Below are 27,431 nucleotides of genomic sequence, written 5' to 3' on the forward strand. Positions count from 1 at the left end.
ACACAGAGCAAGCAGCTGGACACAAACGGGGTGACTGGCCTCATGGAAGGAGTAGGCAACCTGCACTGAAATGAACTCAAATTTCCTAGACGACATTTTGACTGCCCTGCTTGTGGCCGTTCTTTTTTTTTTTTTTTTTTTTTTAAGATTTTATTTATTTATTTGACAGAGAGAGAGATCACAAGTAGGCAGAGAGGCAGACAGAGAGAGAGGAGGAAGCAGGCTCCCTGCTGAGCAGAGAGCCCGATGCGGGACTCGATTCCAGGACCCTGAGATCAGGACCCGAGCCAAAGGCAGAGGCTTAACCCATTGAGCCACCCAGGTACCCCTTGTGTCCATTCTTAACATTCTGTCCCACCAGCCACCCCTCACGAATGGCAGGACCCTGAGCTTATACCCCAGGTGGCAGCAACAGAAGGATGTAAATTAATACATCGATTCTTTCAAGCCACACCTGGGATATTCCTTCCTATTTCTCATGGTGTCCCCCAAGGCTACCTCCCAGACTCCCAAGATTTGCAGGAACACCCAGGTGCTGCAGGGTCTTTTTTCTGGGAGTTTCCCCAGCCTGACTTGGAGGAGAGCCACCTTTCAATTATAACAATGTGCTATTAGCATAAGAATATACCAGTTTAACCATAACATATATTTGTAAAGTAATTTACAGCTTGGAAAACACTTCAGCAACTCTGCATTAATTATCTTAAGTAGGTAGAGTTCATTATCGCAGTTTACAAAAGAGGAAATTAAGGCTCCAAGAGGTTGTGACCATTAGCGATTGACAGATTGACAGAAGTGAAAACAGAACTGGGTCCTCTTGCTTAAATGTTAGTTCTCAATATAATTCACCGTAATGAGGCTTACATCCTTTCACCACGCCCTCTAAGGCAGAAAGAGCCCAAGAAGCATTTTCTCCTGAAGCTCCCCTGCATAATCCTACGGGGTGGGGGTGGGGGGGGTGGGGTAGACGACTTCACTACTCTTATCTGCTCTTACTGCCAAATGTACTTCATATGCCTCAACACTAATGTCAACTTTCTACTCAGTTCATGATCCTTTATTTACACAGTCTAGACTGGACATCGGAAAACAAAATAAATTGCCTCGTGTGCAGAAATAAATGCTTCAGCTCATCTCTTGCCTTTGAAACATTCCTGTCCTTTGACTTTAAAAAAAAAAAAAAAAGGCCACTGTTGAAGGTGATTGCTAGGTTGGGGGCGGGGGGAATGGTGACAACTACACACTGCCAAGAATGACTTCAGTTCCATCCACTCGATACACACAGACAGAGACAGCCCTGGGCTTCCTGCCTCCACTGTTCTTTGCAGGGCTTGTCTCTGGCTGTGGAAGTGCAATCCTTTGGCAGTCCCTTGTGCAGGATGAGGCCTGTCCTCACCTCACTGCCCGGTGCTGCAGACTGCGGTCACACCAATGTCTGCCCTCCTCCTATGAACCGCCTTCCCAGTCTTCACATCTGGTCAGCGAGGCTCACTCCACCGCATCGTGGCTCCTAAACCATCCTTAGGTCACTCTCCGCCATCCGGAGAACCCCAGGTCCAAAACGCTTATGGAAGCACGTACTTAACCATGGGTGTTAGACGCCCAGCCCCAGCCTGTCTGACCGCCTACCTGGTAATATCTTTTTGTAAACGAGAAACCCAGAGACTGCGATGATTCCAGATGGTCCACTTTACAATCAGGACTATGTGGTTGGAAGCATAACTTTTGCAGGCCTTATTCGTGTTTTTAAACCTTGGTTTTTAGCTTCCTTCTCTGACCCTCTGCTCCCTGGCTCTCCTGCGAGCCCTGGCTTCCCAACAAGAAAATGTCAAGGGAGAGAACAACTACTTTCTTGGACATAGAGAGCCGCTGGTGAGGGCGTGGCCTCAGGCTGCGCCTCCTGGAAGCCCCATCCCAAGATGGGCACTAGGGCTGGATGGCACGAAGTGAGAGGGGAGCGAGGGGCTTCCTTTCCCCCAAGCCATCAGTACAGAAATCAGCAGCCCTGATCCCCAGCTAAGCCTGAAGGAAGGTCTCTGACTGGTATGCACATTCCCAGGAAGCACCAGTGCAAGGAATCTGATCATTCAGAGACCACAAACCATTTTGCATCTTAAATGCACTATGGAAACCTGGTATAATATCTGCCTCTGAGGGCTATTGGGGAAACGAATGAGATGACATTTACAAAAGTGCCTGCACAGCATTCATGTCCTGGGAATGCTGGTCTCTGCTTCTTTCTCCTGCTCTGCACCACTCATCCTCAAAACCCCCTCCAGTAGACAGGGGTAGTGGGGGCTTCACTATCCGCTGATGACCCGTGATCTGCCCTCCCGGTATCCGGTTTCTAAGGCAAATGCAAGGTAGATAGGGTGTAGGAGAGCTCAGCCCGAACTCGCTAACCATCCTTAACTAGGTGAGGACATCTTGGGAGGACACCAAGCCTGAGGATGAGCACAGACAGAGCAGCGCGGGCCGACACTGTCAGCCAGTGGTCCTCAAACTTGGCCAGCTGTTGGAATCACCTGGTGAGCATTCAAAAGTGCAGATGACTCTGTCCCAACCCAAGATTTTCAACTTCAGTTGGCCGGAGTATCATCCAGAGCAACCACGAGCCAAAGCTGAAAGATCAAGTGCAAAATGAGATCAGAACCACAAGGGCATGGGATGGGCTGTCTCAGAGCCCTTTGAGATGATGATACAAAGGAACCTGAGGTTCCCTTTGGCTTCACCAAGTGGAGTTCTGGCATTTCCACATCCCAAGTCTCTGGGTGGCGTGCCAAGGGTTCGTCTGGGTCACTGTCACACAGACTCTCCTTCCAATATCCTAAAAACAGTGTGACCTTGCAAGGAACTCTGTACAGATTCAATACTGGCAAAGGGGTTCTGTGGATTGGGGTATTTTCAGGAGACTCTGAAACACACATGCACACACATACCCATAAGAATCATCTACAGGTGGATCTGATCTTCAGGAATCCAGGACCCAGAAACCTTAGCATCTGTTCACATTCCACTTTGCGCCTGGGAAAAGGTCTGTGCAAGCGGCTCCCTCTGGGGTCACAGTTCCATATTTTCAGAGGTGCCACTCCAAAGGTCACTTTATTTCTTGTCAATGAAATAAAAATCAGATGGAAATGCATAGAGAAAGAAAAGCTGCCAACCATCCTAAATTCTGAGCATTATGAGTTCCTAAGTCCAGTTTTTGTTCCCCTGCTGTCAAAGCCACTCTGTCTGTGTATGTCCCTCCCACAACCCCTTCCAGGGCTGGCATTATCTCCCCCAGCCAGCACGAGTCAGAGTAGCCAGAGCCCACATCAGATCTGAGGCTCCCGCTCTGCCTTTCATTCATGTGTTCCCTCACTCATTCATTCTTTCATCAATCCAACCAACAGTCATTCTTTCACTGTAGCTATAAATTAAGAGCCAGAGTGATCCTCCTCTTTGGAGCCAAAGCCTAACTGTGGCCTCTCCAGGGCTGACCCCAAGTTTTCAGTTGTACCCCATCACCGTTGGGGGAAAAGGGAGCCCCCTGTCGGCTCCTGCCTCCTCTACACCTCTCTGTACCCATCATCCCAGGCTGCCCTGTGCACCACCTTCTTTCATTTCTAACTGCTGTTCTCACCTTGTGGCCTCTTCCCACCTGCTTTCTCACCTGGAACTCTCTTCCCCCTCATCCCCTCCTGCTTTCATGGATGCTTACAAATCACATCACAGGCCGTCAGAAAGCCTCCCTGCTATTTCCTGGAGTTGTTTGGCTTGGAACTGCTCTCAGAGGAAATTTCTTTTCTATCTCTACTGTAGCCCCTGCTCACTGTTTCTCTTTGGACAAGAGTCTCAGATATCCCTGTGCCCCAGGAAAACACATGAAAAACAACCAGAATCCTTTTCCAGCCCCCTCATATTTTTTTCCCATTTTAGTAAAAAATCGGACCTTCTCGAATGGCTCTATCCTGGACGGTACCTCTGTCGAGTGGTCCCCCAAATGACTCAGGAGACTTGCAGCAGACAGACGGTAACTTTATACAGCAGCCCCCAAAAGGAGATGTAAACACTGAAGGGGGCGCTGGGAAGACATATTCCCGATTCATACAAGAGCCAAAAAGTAAAAAGGGAACGTCAGAGGATTAGAGTGACAAGCTGAGGTCTCTCTGCCAGTAACCCAACCACATTCAACTTGATTTCCTTGACTTGCTAATAGACCACAATCTAAAATATCTTTCTCTCTTATTCCACACACACACGCACACACACCCTGAGACACGAGAATGTGAAACGAATTGAACGTTTCCTTGGTGACCATTTAAATGCTAAGAAAGAGAGAGAAGAGTATGAGGGTGAAGTGATGAAAACAACTTTTTCCCCTTTTAATCCACAACCATGGAAAATGTGCGCAGAGTTAGAAACAACAACAACGACAACTTCATTAAAGCGAAGTCTGGATTCTAGCGTGACGGACTCCTACACTGGACCTGTGACCAAAGCCAGGGGACCGGCGCAGGTTTTCGGGTGGGGGGCCACTATCTTTGACTCAAGCACTGGGACTGGATGGATCTTCAGAAGGAAGGTCCAGGAGAGGGAGGGAGGGAGGGGAGGAACAGGGCAGACGACTCAAGAAGCCATTCACCCCCTGGCCCTTGTGTTCATGCTGCCCCCAAGACTCCCCTGGCAAGTTCGGTCTCTCGCACTATGTGGGGGCCCACCAGGACAGGCGGGGCCACATTGCGAGGTGCCCCTCCTTGCACAGGATCCAAGTGGGACTCTGGCGCTGCTGCTTCCCGACAGGCTGGACCCAGGAGCCACCTCCCGCTGCATGCAAGAGTGGCATGGGGGGCAGGATCAGGGATGGGATGGCCCTCAGACAGCAAGCCCAACAGCCCCAGGGCACATGGTGGCCCTGTAGGTCCCAGAACTTTCAGTCCTGTGCCACGACACCAGAGGGCTCCATCAGGATGCTCTCACTGACCCCTGAGGTGGTTAAAGCAGACCCGGTGGGTCATCCTGCTCCACATGTCTTCCTGAGCAGCCCAGCCTACGAGGACTCCTCCTTCCTCCAGACTCTCAAAGCCCCTGAGGTCCCTGCCACTTATGTGCCACTTACCAAACATATCCTGCCCCCCCACCCCAACCACCCCCACTGGTCTATTTGTCTGCAATCTGTCCCAGACTCCCAAGCAGACTGCAAGGTTCTTGAAAGCAGGGTCCCTGTCTTTCAGCGCTTGGCAGTCCCCAGGGTGCCCAGCACGGTGGCTGAGAAGTGTCAGGTGAGGCCGGAGGCCCTCTTAAAGTAACACTTTTGTTTAGTGGTTAAGAGAAACATCCAACAGATGTGTTAGGTTTGTTTGTTTTTTTTTTTTTTTAAAGGACCCTTATAAAATCCAAAGAGAGCATTAGTAAGGATCTGCTGTCTAGTGGTATCTGGACCAGTTGAAAACAGGATATGAAAAAAAAAAAGCTGAGGTTCTCACTGAGCAGGAGGGACTCAGCGGACAGAAGTGGACAGTAGATGGCAGTCTGTCCCTGTGTCAGAAGTGGTCACAGAGCCAGGAGCTACGCATGGAGGCTGCCAGGAGAAGCGGTGAGCTTCTCCAATAGATGCACCACCCATGTCTGTGTGGACCCAAAGCCAGGAGCTGGGAGACTTCTGAAAAGCACACCTGCGAGCACATGCACTTACACATCTACCAAGCCCCAACACCTGGACCACACGAACCTGCCACAAACTCTCCCCATGAAGAATCACGGGCACGTGCATCCCAACAGGCTCTGAGCATCCACAGCCCGAGCTCTGCAAAGCATCAGGAACTTGGGGATCAAGAGAGCCACTGCCCTGCAGAAGGGATGACTGCTCCTGACCAAGAGGATTCCCAATCATCATTCACACTGAAAAACAACACTCCGGGCAGGAGTCCTGCACCTGCCCTTCCGTGCTCACACTGCTCCTCCCCGGAGGGCAGTGATAGGGCACCTGTCTCCCTCACCAGATCCTGTATCCTCAAGGTCAGGGGCAAGGCATTCACCAGCATCTTCTCCAACGGTTAGCACAGGGCCTAATACTAAGCAGCAACCAACATGATGTTTCTCAAATAACCTTTACACATATATTTTCCAAGTGTCTAGAAAAGGATTGCCTTCATTTGTACGCAGTGACACCCAACTCACCTGTGACCAAGAGCCCAAATTTGCAGATGAGCTTGGCAGAGTAGGACATGGTGTGGGGAGTCTAGGAGGGGAAAAACCCTTCCCAGTGAAGAAGCAGTGAGCACCATGACCTCAGCCTTGGGAGAGGCCCAAAGGAGACATAGAGAACACAGCTCTGGACCCTTGGCCAGGCGCGTCATTCTCTGAGCCCGGCTCTTAGCATTGCACAGTCTGGCCTCCCAGATGACCTGTCATGCACTCATTCACCGACACATTTCTGTAGCAGACACTGCTCAAGGTGTTGGGGGACACGAAGATGAAAAGTCCAGATCCTTTCTTCGCAGAGCTCGCATTCTAGTGAAAGGTAGGAATGCAAATAAAACTTGGGCTGTTAAGTGCTATAACACAGGGAGGCTGGAGAGGGACAGGCGGGCTCTTTGGGGAATGCAGGGAGGCTTTTTCAGAGAAGGTAATGGTGAAGCAAAGATGTGAAGGATGATTTTCATATCCTTGGTGAAGAAGGAGGGGAGGGCATTCTAAAGACAGAACATATCCTCCAGGGCCATCTCAAATTCAAGAACAGATTTCTATTTCTGCCACTCACGACATCTTGTAATCAGGGGACATTTCCCTTTACGTTTAAGGCATATCCCCTTATGGATCCAGCCATCCAGGTTCTTCTGCTAATCCCGGATTCCCACAATAAAGGGTGAGGAAGGAAAGACATTAGGGATCACCAAAAGTAGTAGTCCTCAGTGATCTCACTTAAAACCTGAGCAAAGTGAAACCTGGTGTGGGGTTCAGGGACCCCCCAAAATTGCACATTTCATCTCTGCTGGAGTTTAGGGCGGAGTCTGGTCTTCTTCCTCAGAGCTTAGGATCCTTCGGATTTAGCTTACTGAATTCTGCTACCCACAGACAGTTTTATTCCATATAAACCTCTCCCTACGCTCCCAACTTCCAATCCAAGATCTGCCACAAATCTGGCAAGCTTGCTTCTTCAACACTAGAAACATACACTCATCCGTATGTTCAATAACTTATCTGGCATCACATAACTTAATTTCCTCCTCCACCCCCTCCACGTCTCTGCACATAAGTCCTGCAGGCCAGTAGGGATACCTGGAAATCCCAGGCATGGACCACAGTGAGGCTTAGGAAGCAGCAGAATCACAGAAGATGTGAACTGTCGCAACTGGCAGGGGCCTTTGGCCTTCTAGTGAGTCCAGCTCACTCCTTTTCCACAAGGGGAAACAGAGGCCCAAGGAAGGAGAGTGATTTGCTCAAGGTCATGCAGCTAGTTTGAGTTCTTTTGTCAGGAGAGATGGGGCAAGCTGTTCTAGGTAGAAGTTGGTTGTCAGGAAAGCTGGGCTTCTTTCTAACTGTGGGACATGCTTGTTGGCATCCAGGTGATTCCCAGAGCTGCACTTTCCTCCAGAACCCAGTGGAAGCAAGGGACAGGCCCTATGAACCACCAGGAGCAGCAGGCCTGCTAGACACGGTATGGAAAGAATCCCAGACTACAAACGTGATACATATTCCCTAAGGGATAATTTAGAACCTGGGGTGGGGGGGAGAATATTTTTTAATTCTAGGGTCTGGGACCTAAAAACAGAAGGAGGGGGGCAGTACATTGCCAGGACCCGGCTATCATAGATAAATAAATAAATAAATAATGAAAGGGCTACGTCCTCTTATGGAGAAAAAAGCACCACCCTACGTAAAAAAGTATTCTAAATAAAATGAACACATATTTTTAAGCACCTACAATCTCACAGACCCTAAGGTTACTGCCCTACAGTTATCTGCACATTGCAAATACCTTCCAGCAACCAAACAAAGTCATTCTCATTAATTGCCTTGAAGAGGTAGTGAGAGTGGTGATGGGAAAGTCAGTGGAGGGGGAAGGAAGAATAAGAGCCTCTAGTTATGGCTTCAGAGATGGCAACATGCACCCCCAAGCACCCCTGTGTTTTCCCTACTTCTGGTACTGCTCAGAGATAGGCATGAGGCAGGCAAGTGCCAGGGCTGGGGGGTCTCCAACTGCTGTGCATCAAACAGAGCCTGGGGATCCCAGGCCTTAGCAGCAACCCCTACCCCAAACTTTCAGCAAGAAATCTACATCCACTTTGACCCCGGTGTAAATGGAAGGAGTTCCCGAGACTATTAGGGAAGGCCGTTTTCCAAATTCTGAAGGACCCGCATGTTCTCCATGCAGATTCTCTTTTACTTCAATTCCATGCAACCCTCATCGCAGGACTCGAGAACGCTGGGACCTACCACCTCTTGTGGGCGTGTGGATCAAAACCAGATGTCCAGCTCCAATCTTATAGAGTTTACAAGGAGGCAATTGTGGCTTAAATCAATACCCCCATTCTGGAAGGGCAGATTCCCTTGTCAACAGAACAGGAAGTGAAGGGGGAGGGCTGATGGGAGCTAAGACAGATCGGACACATGCTTGCCAGCAGGTGGCTAAAAAGCCTCAACATTTGTCTTGCACATGAAGAAAACACAATCTGACTGGCAGATAATGGATTTGGGATGGCCACAGGCTTCAGGATAGAAGGCCTCAACAGCTAGTTGTATAACTGTAACCATATCTCTCAATGTCAGGTAACCTCCATCTTCCCATTTGGAAATGAGATTATCCTGGCCATTGAGATAATGCCATGCGATATTTGTAATAAGCCTGGTACCCAGTAAGTATTCAGATATTAACTATCACCATCATCATCATCATTATCACTGACATCATCATCATCATCAATCATCTTAAGGGTGGGTACTTGTCTTAGTCAGAAACACTGACACTAAAAGGCACTCAATGTAGAAGCCGGTTGATAAGCATCAGGCTTACCCGCATGCCAAACCCAACTCCACTCAACTCTGTGCACTGTGAAGGGTAAGCCAACTTCACGAGCATTCTTGGCCAAAACAAAACACTATGGCAAATTCTTTGCATGCCTTTCTGCCTTTGACTAAGCCATTCCCCAAAGATAAGAAGCGGGAGTTCATTAAGGCTGTGCCAAGATACAGTCTAAACAAGGCACAGACTATAGGAGGATGGGGCCACGGCAGAATCCCAGGATGGTGGAATTGCAATGGGACTTGGAGGTTTTCTAAATCAAGCTCCTCCTTTACAGATGGGTAAATCAAGGCCCAGTGAGAATGCCGAGAGGCACATAACAACAGCTGGTTAATGACAGAGATCAGTCTCAAGAGTGATCCCCTACCTCCAAGTCAGCAGGCTTTCTGCTGTCCAGTGTTGCCTGATATCACCTCATTGGCCTGAGATCTTTTGAGATCAGTAAGCTACTGTTTACTCCTACAGCTCTGGCCTTAAATGAACGGGAACCTTAAGATTTTCAAAAATCCCTGACTAAACAAATCCATAAAAGATCTGGGTCTTTTCTACAAATGCTGTTAAAAAGTGAGCAATCACAACAGACCACACCAAAGTTCACTTCAAAATCTGTTCTTTCTCCAGCTAAATCAAACTTATACTCAGAGGTATAGAGTTAGGCTGAGAGTCACAGACAGCCTCTGGCAGTTACCAGTTAAGACTGCTTGAGAAGGACCAAGGCATTGATGGGGACATGAAACAACCAATGCATTTTCATTATCCAGAGGTGCATGCCCTCTCTAGTCCCTTGGCATTTTTAGGTAGAATGAAAGGCCGAGTTACAGAAAACGATGAACAACAAAAAATGCTTTAATGACCTTGGACTCTCTACACGGGCTTTCAGAGGTTCTGAAGTTGAGTTCTCTGTAGGGTTTATCCTTGCCCAGCCTTGATCTTAATAGCAATCTGTCAAGGGTAGAGCAAGATACCATCTCTACTGCCCTCATACTTCTTAAAAGTTCCCACATCTCCATCCTTATATACAAATGATCTGAAAGAAGCTTCTACCAACTTTTCCCACAAGCTGGCCCTTCAGCAAGGAGCAAGAGTCACCAGCTCCACGTATCATCTAATCTGAGCCAGGCAGCCATGTACCTCCCACCCGTGACAGAGCTCTGCAAACGGCACCTGCCCACCCAGGGCCAATCTAGAGCTCACGTGTCCCCCAGCACGTACACGTGTATCCCGTGCTCCTTTCTCCCTCTGCACATGTCTGTCCATGCACAAAGTACATCCACAGACCTTATCAGCAGCACCACACGGGGCTTATGCTTGTCTTCAGTAGAAGATTTGGTCCCTCTCCAATGGACCCGATTTTAAATAAAACTAAACCTAAAACCCTAGCAACGGTCATTAGTTCACCATCTCCACCGCCAGAAACCGCCTGCCTCATTAAAGAGTAAAACAGCAGCTGGTGAGGTCTCCAGGCAGGGTGGTGGGTTTTAAAGATCTTCTGTGTCGGCCTGACTCCCCTCTCTTACTTCAGCCAACTCTCGGATTTACATTCCCTCCAGTTGGGGCCAGAGCCCTGTAACTGCTCAGGAAAAGGTCTGGAGGAGCCTGGAGCAGAAGCCGCTGCTCTTGAATAGAGGGGAAGCGGAGAGGCCTGAACATCTGATCCATCTGGGAGTGGAATTGCAGGGATGGGAAATGTTATGTAATTAAACTCTGCTGGCCTGTCCCGCCTGGGGAATGTGAGACCCATCAGCAGTGACCTCTTCCAATCAACTTAATTGGCCCAATCTCGCCAAGAAAAGCAACAGAATTGGTTTAGTGCCTCATGGAAATAGCTTAGCTCCTGACTATTTATGGCCACTGAACTCAAGGATGGGAGCCTGACTCTGAGCCAGGAGTTGACAGCGCGTGCTGACTGCTGGGAGGACTTGGAGGCTTCAGTGGATTCCCTTGCCTCTCTGGGCCTCTGTTTCTGTCTCTGGGGGAAGGCGCTGTAAACGTGTGCTGCGTCGGGTGCACGGTACTCCGTGCCTCTTACCAGGCAGGCTCTTGCCTCCAAGGACCCACGGTTTAGAGAAAAACAGACCTTCACAGCAACCCGGGATGGCTGGACTTCGCTCCTCTTTTATTCAAATATGCCAAGGACCAAGGCCATTTCCTCTGTTTCCAAAGTCACGTTTGTTTTAGTGTCGTGGTCTACGTAGCTCACATTAAGGAACAGGCAAATGTCTCTGATCATCAAGAACATTGATTTGGGGACCACCTTTCTTTGGAAGTATTCAAGGACCTTTTATGAATACAGATCCCCATCAGCTGCAATCTAGGCTAGGTTGCCTTGGTTTATCGGTTGAGTAAACTGAGGCAGTTATAGAAAGTTCTCTTCGCACAGTGCGGGAGCAGTAGACACGCAGTGGGTGTTAAGACTATTCTGCCAACTTGGGAAGGGGTGCAGATCCCATTTTTATTATGGGTCACAGGCATGCTAACGCCTATGTTCAACGAGACTTCATCTCTGAGTAAAGCTTTATATTCCTAAGCACTCAAAACTTAGGGGGAAAAAAAGAGGGAACTTTTCTCCTTATTGAGTTGTTACTGAGATTCGGACATTGTCCCAAAGTCACCCTGCCCCCAAAGAGGCACAGCTGAACTAGAATCAAGGCATTCCCAGCGTCTTTGGAAATATGTGTCACCGGATCTTCAGAACGATGGTTCAAGCCTTTATCAATTCTCTCTTACATGGATGAGTTTTACCTAAAATTAAGCTAGGACCTCAAAGTGACAGCTCCGATGTCACAAATTTAAAACTGTCAGGAGTCAACTAAAGTCTCCCCCGTTATATGCTCTTGTGTGATTAGAACCTAATAAATGAGGTTCCCTTTTAGCTGGCCCAGGTAAGCCAGTATATGTAGCCAGAAGCCCACCCTCCTTGTGGTCTGAGGAAGTCACCTCACTAGCTGTCCTAAGGTACAAACGCCACCAGACTTCACCTTTCCTTCACTTCCCACATGCTCCCGGAAGCCTACAGCTCTTGTTCTACGTATACGTTTTACACTTAAAATATATATCTGAGCATCCAAGACAATTCTCATCTTTCCTCAGGCACAAAGAATTCCTGCAAAAATGTATGCCCTACCCCCTCGTGAGGGCTGGGACATATATGCCTCCTACCCTCAGGCTCTAGCTTTCTTTCAGTCACTTAATCTCAGCCTCACACTGTGCGCATGCATGTGCCCAAGCCCACGCACATACACGCACACCGGGTTAGCTGTATGCTCACAGCCCAGAAAACATCAAAGTGAACAAACACTCCCAACCCGCATCCTCCCTGATCCCAGCTTCTCCGTCACAGCTCCACGTATCAAGTCTCATTCTTGCTAGTGAGACCTGCACATTCCGAGAAACTCAATCCTCTGCTGTATCAGGACCTGCCTTCTGACCTGAATTGTGGCACCCGCCCCAAATCATCAGCCCACACCCCCTACAAGAAATAGTCACACCCCTCAGTCGCCTCCCCAGCGCATAAAACCATACATCATCCCTATCCTTATGCACCGTTTTTACTTAACCACAGATACATTTCAAGTCAGCTTCCCTTTGGCCCCCAAAATCCATAAACATCTCTAGAAACTGAATTACAGTTCTTGAAGAAACCTCAACTAGCATCCAGCTCTCTTCGCTCCTCTTGGCAAAACTGCAGCAGTCAGCTGAGTCCAAGAAGGAATTTTTCCAGGGCACTGTGCCATGCCCCAGTACCCAGCAATGGACTCAGCATCCCGTAGGCATTCCATAAATTTTAATTAATAATCAATATTAACTGGTGACAATGAATTCCTTTATTAAATAAGCAACCCATCATCCAGCATAATATAACACGTGTCTCTGTCCCCAGGCGTGCAAAATGTATTCCTCCCCTCACTCCAGTCTTAAGTAGACATTCTCCCTGATCCTCACCTAGTGCCAACACACAGGACTCTTCCCCTTAAATGTACACCCCTCATTCTCAGCCTTCTCCAATTCCTTCCCCTCTGAGGAGGTACAGGGGGCAGAAGGCAAAAACCAACCCAGCCTCCTTCTCTGCAAATGCCTTGTTTCTCCATAATGAGTGCCTGAGCCCATTTTCCCATCCCCTGGCTATCCCAGTGCCATCCTAGCCAAATTTCCCCATGCACACTCTTAAAGTTCACACTCTTTTCCCCACAGATAGTCTTCCCCCACCCCACCCCCACACACATCCCTTTGGTAATCTTCAGGAGGCCAACTTTCCAGACACATCCACCTTTCGCTCCTCCACACAGCAACCCTCCCATGCCACACCCACTCCATGTGTCTGTGCAGACATGCACAAGCCATCTGTCTTCGACACACTGTACCTCTCCTCCTGCTCTGACACCCTTCACAGGCACAGATTTCTCATTAGCTACACCTATGTTCCCACATGCTCTCATCTCCTGCCAGTCACACATATGCCCAACCAACAGACTCCCCAGAAACATACACCTCCACGGCACACGGAACAGGATAGAGCTCCGGCTCTCTGACCACCCGCAGTACACACCCTGCTGCAGAGACTTTCCAGAAACCTCCTTCCCTGACCACACAGAACACCCAAGGGGCCTGCATCTCCCTCCATAGGAAAGCAGACCCCATTCACACAAAACCCGGTCCTCCACTTCCAGCTACAAGCCAGTCCTTACCAAGGCAAAATCTCACACACTCCTTGCTGCAGGCCCGCAGACTCAGTGTTTTCCTCCCACACTGTTCACAGAGCCTGCTTTTTCTTCGTCTCCCCCCAACTCCCAGCACCATACCCAGGTCTAAGTGTCTGAGCCCAAGGCAGAGGTGGTTGGATTTTGTCCCTTGAATTCTACCTCTCAACTTTCTTTGTGCAGCATGTCAGGAAGGAATTGCGGGCTGGAGGGGGTAAGCTGAATATGCTGGAGAATTTCTGAGTGTAGGGAAAACAGAAGGGATTGCAAAGTTCCCTCTCTGTTACAACTTTCTCCCCTCCTGACGTTTAGGGCAGAGGGCTTACATATTTCTCTCGCTCTCTGTTCTGGAAGGTGGGAGAGGGCATCTCTTTATTAAAAAGCAGGTTGTCCAGAATATTCTCTAATAGGTGAGTTACAAACAAGAGGCTCCAGGAGTGACACCCACCTCGTTTAGGCCACCCCTCCCAGCTCCCGCCCTCAGCTCTTCTCACACATAAACAAGTCCCCCCAGCGCGGTGTCCCAGCTCTCCTGCCCTGAGCCCAGCGCTCAGGCTGCGCCTCCACTCTGACTCTGAACCTGCCACCCGCCGCCAGAGATCGAAAAGAGGCGGTCTAGTTCGATGTTTTCCCCCACCTGGAGTACCTCCAGATACGCGGGGTGGGGGGGGGTGCTCCTTACCGGTTGGCAGCTCGCACCCCGTTCAGCGCGAGGTTCTCAGCTCCATGCATTTGAAGCGCAGCTGAGGAACGCAGTAGCCACCCCCCCAAAAACAGCAGCGCCTCCTCGCCGGGCACCCACTTGTGCCCGAAAGCAACAAGCAGAGTCCCCTCCCCCACCCTAACCCCTCTTTTCCCGAACCTTCAACTCCCAAGCGTCCCAGATTTCATTTAGAGTGTGATCAGCGCTTTGGGGCAATGGGGTAATTTGGCCCACCCGGGGTCCTTCTGACTCCAACCTAGCTCTGCCAGTCCCTGGTCTCCCAGTCTTTCCACACCTCCGCCTCAAATTCCTAGAGCTGGCCTGGAGAAATCGCGAGGAATTCCCCAGAGACGTCCTGGCCAGCGTGCCTGCCGCTCCCCCGCGGGGTCCCAGATGCGCCGGCTGCGCGCGGAGCTCCAACATCTACGCAGAGACCCAGGGTGGGATAGCCACAGGGTGGGCGCTGGCCACCACGAACCCGGGGTGCATGGCCTTTGCCAAGAAAAGCTTTCGGAAGAGGTAGGGTACTCCAGGACAGGTACGCAGCGCAAGGCGAGGAGTTGCAACTCCCCAAACTGGGAAGCCTGCGTGCGTCCGGGTCCTGAGCTCCGAGTCCCCTCCCCCAGCCCGCTCCCGGGCCCGGGGAGGGGGAGGCGTGCGGGGAACCCCAAGCTCTGGGGAGCCGGCCACCGAGCGCGTGCTGGGGAACAGCCGCGGCACACTCGCGTCTTTCCCGCGCGGGATCCGTCTGCCACCCCCTTTTGTTACAGGATGCGCGGGGAGCCCTCTCTTGCAGGAGCAGACGGGTGTGTTGGTTGGGGGTTGGGGGCGGTTCTGCTGAATCCCTTTGCTGCCCTTCCGTCGTCCCTATTTCCCTTCGCCTCCGCCCCCATTTCCAATCCAGGTCCCTTAAACCTGATCACTTTCCCAGATATTGGGAGGTTTTTTGGGTAGCCGAGGGACCGGAGAAGAGGTGGGGAGGAGTGTCCGTGTGTGTGTTTGTGGTGGGGAGGGGGTGGCTGCGGTCGCGCCTCGGCCTGGGCAGATCCCAGCGCAAACTTCGGGGAAGGCACAAGCCCGGGAAAGTGAGTGAGTGAGACACGATGGGGGTGGGGGCGGGGTGCAGTTGGGGTCCCCCATCGCTAGTCCACAGGAAAATCTCCCCACTTAACGCCCCCACCCTCGAACCTGCCCACCCAACGTGCCCGCCTCCCCTTACCGTGGCAGAAGTAACCATGGCATCCGTGTGACTGTTTCCAGGGACGTCGACATGAAGAGAAAGGTGGACGCGAGCTCGGTCATTCAAAGTCTCCCCCACCCCGCCGCCGCCACTACCCAGCAGGGGAAAAAAAGAGAAGAAGAAAGAAAGAAAGGAAAGGGAAGAAAGTAGTTGCGCCGGGCTCTCTCGCGGGGCCGCGCGCGGAGCTGCTCGGTAGGGAGAGGAGCCTTCAACTCTGAGTCCCGTGAACATAATCTGCGCGGTTATAACCAGCCAACCCGGCCAGATGGCTCCGCGCTCAGCGCCTTAACCCCTTCCGTGCCGCGCCGCCCGCCCCCGCGCCGGGCCGAGCGTTTCGCCCGGCCGCGCCCCTAAGCCCCTGCGGCTTGGGGCTGGGGGCCCAATGGGACAACGGGGTCATTTCTCCCAGCCTGTCTTAAAACAACAACAACAACAACAACAAAACAACAACAAAAACTTCTAAATTAATAGTATACTTCAGTATCCCCCTTTTAGAGACCCGGGGGAAAAAAGAAAACGAAATATTCATTTTTTCACTACATTTTACATGTTCATGTCTTCAGCCTGTCTTATTTGTTCTTTTTCTTGAAAACAATTCTTTTTAATTTTCTTTTTCTTTTCTTTTTATTTAAGATTTTCCTCTCTAGGCAGAAGGGCCTTTCTTGCCCCTTCCCCCTGGCGGCTTGGGTCTAATGTGCAAACTCCTCCTCCAAACCTTAGACCCTTCCAGCTCTAGATCTCTCCCCACCTCCTATCAAGCCCACCCGTCACTCCTTCCCCCACCCCACAACACGAACACGCCCAAGGACAATCGTTCCCCAGCGAAATCGCTGCTCCCAGGGACCAGTACCCAGGACGCTGTGCAGGCCGTCAAAGACAGCGAGTCAGAGAGGTAGGGGGCGGGGGTCAGGGGGACCGAGGACGGGGTGGCCCTGTGTGTATGTGTGTGTATGTGTTTGCGCGAGCGTGAACGCGAACGTGGAAGAGAGAGGGGGAAGGACCGAAGACTCCCATTTGACCCAGACACCGACTTCCAAGCCCCTTCCTTCCAAACTAGGATGGGGCCCTGCAGCCGAGCACCCATCCAGCACCCACCAGTCTGCACGCGGGGACAGCGCGGGGAAGCAGAAAAGGCAAGCCACAAACAAACCTCTTAGTAGCGCTCCCAAAGTAGTGACGCTCACTTCCCCACCCGTAGATTATTCGAGGAAAGGATGGGAGGGAGGGGGCAAAATCTCTTATTTCGCGATAATTTTAGCTGCCCATTAGACCCCACTTGTTCTGAGATCGTTCTCTCTAAATTTACCGAGTTAAGTCATCTTTCTTTCGTCCATTTGCCATCGAGAGAAGTGGGGGTGGGGTGGGGTGGGGGTGTCGCTTAGGGGTCAAGGAGAAATCTAGAGCCTCTGAGCAGAGTTTTGAGCTCCTGACCCCCTCGGGGCAGCTCCCCGGGCGTGGTGGACTCCCATCTCCCGCCCCTCCACCACTTCCTTCTTGTAGTTTCTGCCACACTTCGCCCCATCTCTCGCCAGGACCTTTTGACTCACGCGCGATTGGGGGAGGGGAGCGAGTATGTATCCAGTCCCGTCCCTGCCCTGCCATTCCAGGTGTCTTAAGAAGCAACCCACTCGATGTTTCAGCCGGGGTCCAGGTTCAAAAAAAATCCAAATTCTTTGGACTTGTTTGAGAATTTGGTCAAACACGAGAAGCATTGGCAATGTCCTACCAGATCAGGCCAAGGTGGATGCAGAGAGAGGCGGCGGGGTCCAGGAGGAGGTAGGAAGGGATATGGAGCCTGGGGGCTGCGTACTAGATAGATTGTACCTGCCTCATCATTATCCTGGCAGATGGAGGCTGCCACATCGAAACCGGCCGGAATGGCCCACTGAGGCCCAGGGGCGGCGCTCCCGCAGTCCCTGGAAAGAGTGGGGTCCTCCTTCAGTGCCGGCCTCGTGCCAAAATGTCGAGGTCTTCCTCCGGACCAGATTAAGCTGCGGAGTTGTTTCCTCCACTGGGCACACAGCACCATGAAGGTTTGGATTGGGCGTGATCTGCTGGGTTCTGGTTTTCTCCCTCTGCTCCAGCCCGCCTCCCTGCCCTCCCCCACTTCCCGCACCTCACCCCCACCTCCTCTGTCAAACGAGGGATTCAGGCCCAGTTTGAGCTCCACTGGCCAGAGTCCAGGGGCTCTTTTCTGGAGCTCCAGGTCCACCGGTAACCCAGGGGTTGCAGGGAAAGAGTTGGTTGGTTCCTGCTGCAGTGAGGAAGGGGTTAAAAACATGTGCGGGCTGATCCGCCTGCAGCTCCTCGGTCACTGGCAGTCTGGAGGGAGGAGGGGAAGGGAGGGGGCAAACTTAAATTTGAAAAATCAGAAGGAAAAAAAAAGAAGAAAAGGCAGCAGTGAGTTTAAGACCCGATTTGTTCTGCAGATGCCGTGCACGGACTGGCGGCCACAGTTCGCCAGGACCTAGGCAATCACTGGGAGAGTTTGTATCGTTTTCTGACTTGGGGAGGGGGGTGGGCGGTTGTTCTGTGCTGGTGGGTCTGTCTTTGCGTGCAATCAACACGCCTTGTAATATGAGAGGTGACACCTTAATCTTGCCAAATATGTGTGGTGCCTTTGAGGGGGGGTGGTTGCAGAGGGAGGGGCTGAGGGAAGGAGAGAGAGAGAGAGAGCAGACAGAAACCAAGGGTAAAAGAGGCATTTTCCTCACTTTTTCCAAATGGAGAGCTACTGGTCCTTTCCTTTGTGAAAGACCTTTTTTAGACAATCTCCCGGAGCAAGCAAGCTGCCTTTTCCTTCACTGTTTTCCTTTCTATTTCAGAGCTGAAGATTCTCTTCTCTCTAAAGAAGACTAGGGACAGATGCCCAGGTCTCTCTCTTGACTTCCAAGAGCATAGCAAGGCGATCAAAGAAGGTGGCCAGAGAGAGGAGTAGAAAGCATATATATTCTTTAAAAGAGTAAAAGATGATTGCGTATAATGTGATGCACCTTGGAACTGCAGAACATTGGGACTTCTAAGCAAATCCGTTTTTTCTAAATAGAGGAAGACCTTAATGGTATAGATAGCTCAAGCACAGAACCGAACTAGGAAGTAAGCTGATGAGCTCATGCCCCATAGACAGTGCTGGGTGTGGAAGTCCATCCAGGACTAGGTCTTTTCCCAAACGCCTCTCTCCAAACTGACTCCTTGGTCATGGCCTTGGCTGTCTGTCCATCTGTTGACTGTATTTTTAGGTCGCTAAACTTTCTTTTTCTCCCTGCTGCTTCTGAGTGTAGGGCCTGACTCCTGAAAGTTGTTTGTGAGGGCAGGAATTAGATCCAGTGATCGAAAGCCCCCTTTTAAAACCTCTCTTAAAGCAGATTTCTAGAGCGAGCCTTCATGCCCACCCTTATCTTTTGCAATAGCACCACTCTGTGGTTGAAACACTGAACAGAAACAAAATGGAAATGTTGGAATGAATTATGCCTTCACCTTGTGAAAAACAGTATTGATGTTTCAGTTAAATGGACTGTGTGTTGCAGGGTGGCGGGGGTGGGGGGGTTGGGTGGGGGTGGTTGCTCAGCATGTGGCAAAGGAGGGGGTCTTGGGCAGTAACTAGATGTGGTTAATTCATTATGACATGGTGACCCAAGAAATGAGAGTCTTGGGCCTAATGGCCTCCAAGGACTCTTTTCTCTGTGACCACATGAGGCAAAGACAAACTCAGTTCTTTGCCCCAGCACTGCAGAGCTAGACTTGAATGTTTGTCCTCTACCCTTGAGGGTTTTTTTTTTTCTTTCTTTTTTCTTAGATTGCTAAGCTATACTCCACACCTTAGTTCATCCTAAAGTGTTTGCAAGTTGCCTCTTCTGCTGCTGGAGGGCACTGAGGAGAGGTCTGCAGAATGCTAGCACCTGCTTTCTTCTGCCCCCACTCACTTAGACATCGGCTTGAGTTCCCGGAGCCGGAAAGTCTATGTTTCTGAAACAATTAAAGTGCCTGCAAAAGGTATTTGCATAGGGACTGGGAATTTAAGGGCCCCAAAAGACTGTGTGTTACCTTGGCTCTGGCATTCAGAAGACTCCTGGCTGCCCACCCATTACTACACACACGGTAACTATAGCATTAGTAACCAACAGCCGCATGAGCTGTCCTGGCAATTAACAACTCCGCCCAAATGCCCTGAAGAGTCATGGGAACGATTCTTCTTCTTCTTCCTTCCCCCCCCCCCAAAGTGGGTGCAGATGTCTATAGAAACTGAGTGACTTTATGTTTATTTAGAGAACCCAGATCCTCCCTAAAATGTTCATCATCTTGAGAAAGCCCAGCTTTGCTGCTATCAACATTGATAAATGTTGATAAAACAGAGCAATGAGACGGATCAAATTCTATCAGCCTCTGTGTCCCTTCCCCGCATTTAGTAGTTAAGAAAACTGAGGCTCTGGCTTCTCAATGAATTTCCCCAGGAAAACAAACAAACACACACAAAAAACCCAAAAAACAGAACCAAAAACCCTTATAGTAACAGGTCAGGAAGTAGAACTCATCGAAAGAGTGGATCTTGGAATTGTACAAAGCTGGGTTCTATGCTCCCTTCTTTGCTGGCAACTGTGTGTCTTTGACAGGTCGCTGAACTTCTCAGAAGCTGTCCGTAATTGGCAGAAACAATGCCAGCCTCGTAGGAGTATTATGGGGAGCACACGAATTAATTGATTTAAAACACCCAGCACAGTGTCAGGCACAAAAAATGCACCAGCTCCCAAACTGATAGTCCTCCTATCAGAACATGGCCAGCTATGCTGGGGGACGGTGAGGGGTGGGGGGGAATCTCAGCTTCACTCTGGAATATCCTCTTTGTTACTTGTGAGCCGTCTTGAAACATTTCCCTAATGTAGCTTCATGGTTATATATTTTTTCCCTTGGACAAAGACAGAAAGAAATTAGCAGACTGACGTGGGGAACATTTTTAGAATTTATATGTTTCCCAGCGTGGACCTCAGAGAGCGTGGAAGGCATAGTTGAAGGATTTCAGAATCTCATCTTATTCATTCTGTCTCTAAGGCAGGACTGCCTCATCATGTAAGAGGAAATTCCACCATGTCCTTTGACTTGTAACAGATTGCCTAGTATATTATTGGTTTGTTGTTACGGCTAATTATGTTCTAGAGCTTACATTGAACAATATGATGAATTATGTTGAATAACAATGGATCAACTCATTTTGTGGAATAGCATACATATTCGTAATTATGTTTCAAGAAATTACCCATAATGATAGAGGGAAGGTATGTATTCCTACCACACAGGTGGATATAGAAATCATAATAATGTCTCCTATTTCACCAGTCATGACATGAATTCCTCACCACCCTATAAATTATCTTTATGCTGCACCTAACTCCACTCATAAAAAAAAATGACATTAAGGTTTCCTAGGTAACTAATGCACTTCCAAAGGGAATAGACCTCAGGAGACAAAGAGGGCAGGGAAAGGATGGGGGTGGGGAAGGGAAGAAAAAGAAAAAAAAAAAAAACATGAGCTTAGACGCATGTGACATAAACAAAATATTTCATGGGGGGAAGAACTCATAAAGTTTTATTGCTTGGGCTCGAAATAGATATGGCACTGCCATTAATTCCATCTTCGGACAGTAAAATACTCAATAGGCTAGCCTTCCCACTAGGGATGCCTGCATCTCCTATTTGAGGTTCAGATTAACACAAGGTGAGAGTCATCCGTCCCTTACATTCATCTGCTAAGCTGTGTCCGCTCACCAGCCAGCTGTTTCTTGAGCCCTCTGTGGTTGTATTTAGACATAACCAAATGTTGAGATGAACGTGAAAAATTGGATTGCTTTGGATGTTTCAAAATATGCAGATGCTTTTAATCTTACAGACTCTGAGAACCTTGGAGCAGGTATGTTAGCCTCAGGAGAGGGCTGGCACCCCAGGGTTGAAGTGCCAGGGTCCAGGTCCTGTTTCCAACCACCCTACTCCTACCTGGTGGTCTTTTTACCCTGGCTTCCTTCTTTTAGGGAAGGGTCTGGATGCTAACGAACTCTTGAATGCTTAGGAGGAAGTGAAAGATTATAGATGGAGTGTAGGTAGGCTTTCATTTATGCTGTAAGAATTTTGAACAATTCTGAAAGACCAGACAATCTGGAGAAGATCTATGGGCTGGAGACGGGAAGAACGAGAATGTGAGCTAACTTTGGCAACGCTTTGCGAGCTATGGGAAATCGCTGAGCTTTTCAGTGTCTTGGTTTTACTGTGTGTAAAAGGGACTTAACCTCATTTTCTTGTATAACTGGGAATATAAATAAGAAAACAAAGAAAAACACTAATTTGAATACAGTTGGGAGTTTTGTATTATCTGCTTTGCACCTACAGTCGCCCCAGAGTGACTGATGTCTGTGGGTGGAAACTCTAACTGGTTACAAGCCACAGCCAGGTGATTTCTCTGTGTCAAGTATGGTGAGTTTCCCTGGTGATTCCCTATCAGAAGTGTTCCTGCCCATTACTACTGGGACAGTCAGTGTTGAGATGCAGCCTGCCTTTTGCATGTTCTATGCCCTGCTGAAGGAAGGACATGAGATGCAGGTTCATGACTAAAAAGTTGAAAACCAGCACTGTTTGCATCACACAATACCTTCCGTTGGGGATTGAAGTCATTTTGGGATTTGCTCTGGCTGGGTCCTTGGTGTGGGATTTGAGGAGTAGAAAAATCTCTGCCCATGCCCTCCATTTACTAACTTTGTTGGGTACTAAGGGGTGGGGAGACTCTGGGAAGCAAACATGTAGCAATCCAAAGTTGCAGGTTTCCCAAGGATTTAAGGCTAAGTAAGATGGAGACCAGGTCTTCTTACCCTCATCCAGTCTAGCCATGTGTATGACAACAACATATAATAACATGTCCTGTGAATATTCTCTTCCAACACATCTTTCCCCAGAATTCAAGGCTTGGGTTCCCCTACAAATGTCACTTCACCCATCCTTCTGACCCCAAGACCAGTCCTCACTTACCACTGACAAGATAGGTACAAACTATATGGGGTGGCTTGGTGGGCAAGGAAGGTTCATTCTATTATCCATGTATCCTTGAAAACATTCTCTCCACTCCAGGGGTCTAGGAAAACTGAGGAAGGAGAATTAATCACACACAGTAAAGACCTTATGCCCACAGTTCCCACGAAACAGCAAAAACAGGTATTAACAGTTTTGGGGGACCAAGGAAATTCGAGTTCAAGGTAAAATAAGCTTATATACCCCTACTTTCCGCAACACACACACACAGAGACAGGCAGATATACCCCTGTAGGCAATCCATCTGACGGTTTTCTATATTTATCAGTCAGTTCACTGACATTTCTGCTCCTGTTCTCACTCTCAGAGCAGGCTGTCCTCAGACCTTTGTTCGGAATGCAAATGATGCTCACGCAGGGAAGAACAGCCCGGCTGGGATCTCATAGGAACAAATGCCCAGCTCAGGAAGGAATGTTAGCAGGTGGGAACTTCTTACCAGATCACCATCATCATCATGATCACAACAGGTAGCTTTTATTGAGTGTTTACTGAATGCTAGGTACTGTTAATAATATCAGCATAATATGCCAGGCACTGTTTCAGACACGGTATGTATTTGTATATGCATACACGTGTGTGTGTGTGTGTGTGTGTGTGTGTGTGTACTTGTCTTAGTACTGCAATAGAAACAGTGTTCATGGCTGGAGTCTTCTGTGATCTTAGGCAAGATACCTGTCTCCTTCTAGATCTCATTTTTTAAAAATCTGTAAAATAGAGATAATAATAGTAGAGATAATCAAGTAGAGATAATAACAGTACCTACTTTGTAGGGTTTTCCCTAAGGATTAAATGATAGAAGGCACTATTTTTTTAACATTTTATTTATTTATTTGAGAGAGAGAAAGTGTGCGGGTGAGCAGGGCAGTGGGGGGAGTGGGGAGCAGAGGGAGAGGAGAGAGAGAATCTCAAGTAGATTCCCCGCTGAGTGGGGAGTCCAACACAGGGCTCCATCCATGACCCTGAGATCATGACCTAAGCTGAAATCAAGAGTCGGATGCTTAACTGACTGAGCCACCCAGACCCCTGGTAGGTGCTATCATTATCTTCACTTTACAGATTTAAAAATTGAGCCATGAAGAGTTTACATAACTCGCCCAAGTATACATAGGTAGTAAATGAGGGTCCGAACAGAAGTTTGAACTGCGACTGTCTGTTACCTCTACACCATCCAACCCCAAGAGTGTGACATTTTAACAGATGAGGAAACTGAGGTCCAGGAGGGATGAGCAGCTTGCCTAAGCACACTTGGAGGAGCTCTGATGCGAGCCGGCTCTCCTGTCTGTGGTCCAAGGCTGAGAGCAGCAGCAGCTGGGCTGTGGTGTGCATAGAGGCAATTCTTCTGGGTTCAAGGATGTCCTCAAGTGGGGAGGGAAGCAAGGAAGTGGACGATGAAGTCAAGTAGGATCAGGTCCATCTGTGGGCCCTTTGCATGCATTTCTAGGTGACTATAACTCACACTGCAACAGTGACTTGGTACATGCGAAAAAGGACTGGTTTCAGCACTTACCCATCTCTTCAGAAGGTTCCTTTGTCAGGACACATCTGTATAACTACATGACTTCCTTGGGCCAGAGAGCTTCCACAAGCAGCAGGACAAAGCCACATGGTGTCAGGTGATTTAGAATTCTTCTAAGGGGCCAGGCCATTGACTTGGCTCCAGTGATTAAAAAGCTAATCAAAACGATGTTGCTAGTGTTTGCAACATCGAGATGCATAGGAAAAAAGTTGAGTCTCAAGTCCCTCATAAGTAATAACATCTGTAAATGCCCACTTAGAAACTAGAGAGCCCTGGAGTAGAACATTATGGCCAATTGATGTTTTGCTACAAATGTTTCACTTAAATCCTGTCATTTTGCTACAAATATTTCAATGTTTGAATTCTGTACAGTCACAAATACATAGTCATACAAATGTCTCTCCCTCGAGCATAGGCATAGACTTAAATGCCACTTAGAGCTCAGTCTGAGCAGGGAAGCCAGTATTCAAAATCTGCCTTTAATGAACTTTAAATCTGGAGCTGCTGCCAAGATAGTAAGCATGAGGCATCAGATTTGTACTTCACTGCTTCTCCATGTCCACACGAGGATAAGAGAGTTCCACTGGTTCTTCTCCCAGGCTTAAATGATGCCAGTGGTTTTCAACAATGAGCCCAAAAGTTAGAAATTAGCTCCTTCCCGGTGAATAGAAAGAATAACATTGCAAACGATGAAACGATTATCTTTCTACCTGTATTGATCTCCTCCAATTAACTCTACGGACATCTTAAAAGTGAGGTGAATGGAAGAGGTACACAGCATAGTTGGAAAGAGCCTTCTCTGGGTAGAAATGAATAAAACCCCAAAACTATGTCTTTTTTCCCCAGGGTAGGCAGGGAGTCCATGGTTAAGATGAGGATGGACTCATGATTGGCAAGAGACTCACAGTATGAATCACTGGTCCACACTCTGTATCTCAAATGGAAAACAGAGACTGGCTGCAATGTAGAATCAAGCAATGAATGACTTCTAATGACTTCTGTTCTTCCGGATGGGAAGGCGCCCGAGACTCCCTTAGCCAAATCCCTCCTTTTACAGGAAAGATATTAAGAAGCTCTTCAGTGAGAGCATGTAACTCAAACTCCTGATTCTGGGTGCTCTTTCTTCTATTCTCTTCATGCAATGAAATTTCCCCAGGAAATAGGCACATCTCATGTTTTCCTCGTGGAAAGGTTTTCTAGTTCCCTCTGATTCCTTCCCTACCTTTTCTTCTTCCCTTTGTTTCATTACTTGTTTCAACTTAGTTTAATATTTCATTTCTTTTATTTTGTTCCCTTTGTGCACCACTGGCAAAACAAGAGAAAATTAACTTCACATGCAGAAGGCAAGGTTTCAGTAGGAACTGGAAGAGAGATTTAATCACAGGAGAGGTAAAAGGACAAACTTAAAAGTGAAACGGTTAGTCCTTCTCCTACTGGTTAGTCCTTTCTCAAGAGAGAGGATTAGTTAGATGAACTGTATTTTTCAATTACGTTATAGATAACATTTTTAAGACTTCACTGACATGAATCTTTTTTTCCCCAAATTGTCCTTCTTGCTTTTTAAAATATTTCCTTTGTGTTAAAGATGGCAAAGGATCAGTTTTTCTAGGGAAATATTTCTTTGGTAGATTAAAATTTTTTTCTTGCAATAAAGCAATCAATAAAACCTGGGTCAAATTATTTACTCTCCTGTTTGCCTCCTCATTCCTTCCTTATAAAATAACTGAAACCAATATCTGTCCTTGGCATTCTGGATGTTAGGAGCCTAGAAGCACCCAATATATAGGATTTGGAAAGAGTCAGATATCTACAGGGTTATTATGTAAATGAAAATGTGACTGTTCTGTAAGACTTCAAGGGGTAGAACTAGGATTGATGGGTGGAATTTACAGGGATGCAAATTTCAAGTCAAGACAAGGGTGAAGGTTCTGACATAGAGAATTTCCAAAAATAGAACCAATTGCTTCATAGCTAATGAGTTGTTTTCCTGTCACTGGACAAGCTCAGGCGTAGGACCACCTTCAAACAATGCTGTGGAGGGGTGCGCATTTGGATGGGTGAGTGAACTATCACATCTCAGTGATCTGGTCACTTTAGCAAGTACGTACTTTCCCAAAGCATTATGTATATATTAAGATTAACAGGTTTTTTTTGATGGTACATAGATAAACATTTTAAATTACAGTAGTTATATTTAATTTGTTTTGATGTACCAATTCAAAAATTCCTTTAAAAATACATTTATTTGGGACTTTCACTTCTGATTATCGCAGACTAAATTGTAATATACCAATCTTTCCACCAAAATACCTAGAAAACCTGGAAAACATAGTTTTAAAAGCCATCTGAAGGTTCTACTTTTGATATGGTTGTGTAAATCCTTTTACAGGTAACAGATACAGGCTGGGAACAAGAGAATGGAAAAGTAGGCAGATTTTCAAGGGGAGTTGACATTTCAAGAAGAGAACAGATAGGATGAATTTTCTGTCTTTTATAATTTTTAGCTTGAGAGCAGTCCTCAGTTGGTGTCACATGAAGCAGCAAAAGCTTACAGGGAGAAACAGGAAACTCCCAGTGATAGCTTGAGATTTTAATACCCTTGTTTATGCATTAGTAGGACTTAAAATAATCTAAATACCAGTAAAGGCAAAGGTGATACAATCAATCACCTTTACTTAATTGCTATTTATAGAACACTACATACCAATAAATGCAGAATACACATTCTTATCAAGTATATATGGTATGTTTACAAAGATAGTCTCTATGCTTGGTAATAAGACAAGCCTCTTTAGATTTAAAGGAAAAAATCATGTAGAGCATATTCTCCAACTTCAATGGATTAAACCTAAAAATCAATAAAAATAAGATGTGTAGAAACCTCTAAATAGTTAGAAATTAAGCAATGCACCTTTAGCTCTTCTATAGGTCAAAGAGGAAATCACATGGGAAATTAGAAGGTATTCTGATCTACAATAATGAAAATACAACATATCACAATCTGGATAAAACAGTACTTAGAGGGAAAGTTACAGCTTCAAATGTTTATATTAAAAAGAAGAAAGATCTAAAAATCAATGACCAAATGTTTCACCTTAGATATCTAGAAAGAGAAGAGCAAAATAAGCCAAAACAAATAGGAAGAAGGAAATCATGAAGATAAGAAAAAAAGCAATGAAATAGAAATGAACAGAGCCAAA

General features: G+C 47.9%; 1 protein-coding gene across 1 annotated transcript in view; it reads right to left on the reverse strand.

The window, feature by feature from the left end:
• The window catches only part of NTF3 (neurotrophin 3), a 67,639-nt gene extending 51,782 nt beyond the window's left edge, over nucleotides 1-15,857 (reverse strand). Inside the window, exon 1 of the mRNA XM_080812478.1 lies at nucleotides 15,627-15,857. Coding sequence (XP_080668604.1) covers nucleotides 15,627-15,644 — 18 coding nt within the window. The 5' untranslated portion in view covers nucleotides 15,645-15,857. The remainder of the gene's footprint in view (nucleotides 1-15,626) is intronic.
• Between the last annotated feature and the right edge of the window lie 11,574 nt (nucleotides 15,858-27,431).

Source organism: Martes martes (genome assembly GCF_963455335.1).
Source record: "Martes martes genome assembly, chromosome: 8".
Taxonomy (NCBI): Eukaryota; Metazoa; Chordata; class Mammalia; order Carnivora; family Mustelidae; genus Martes; species Martes martes.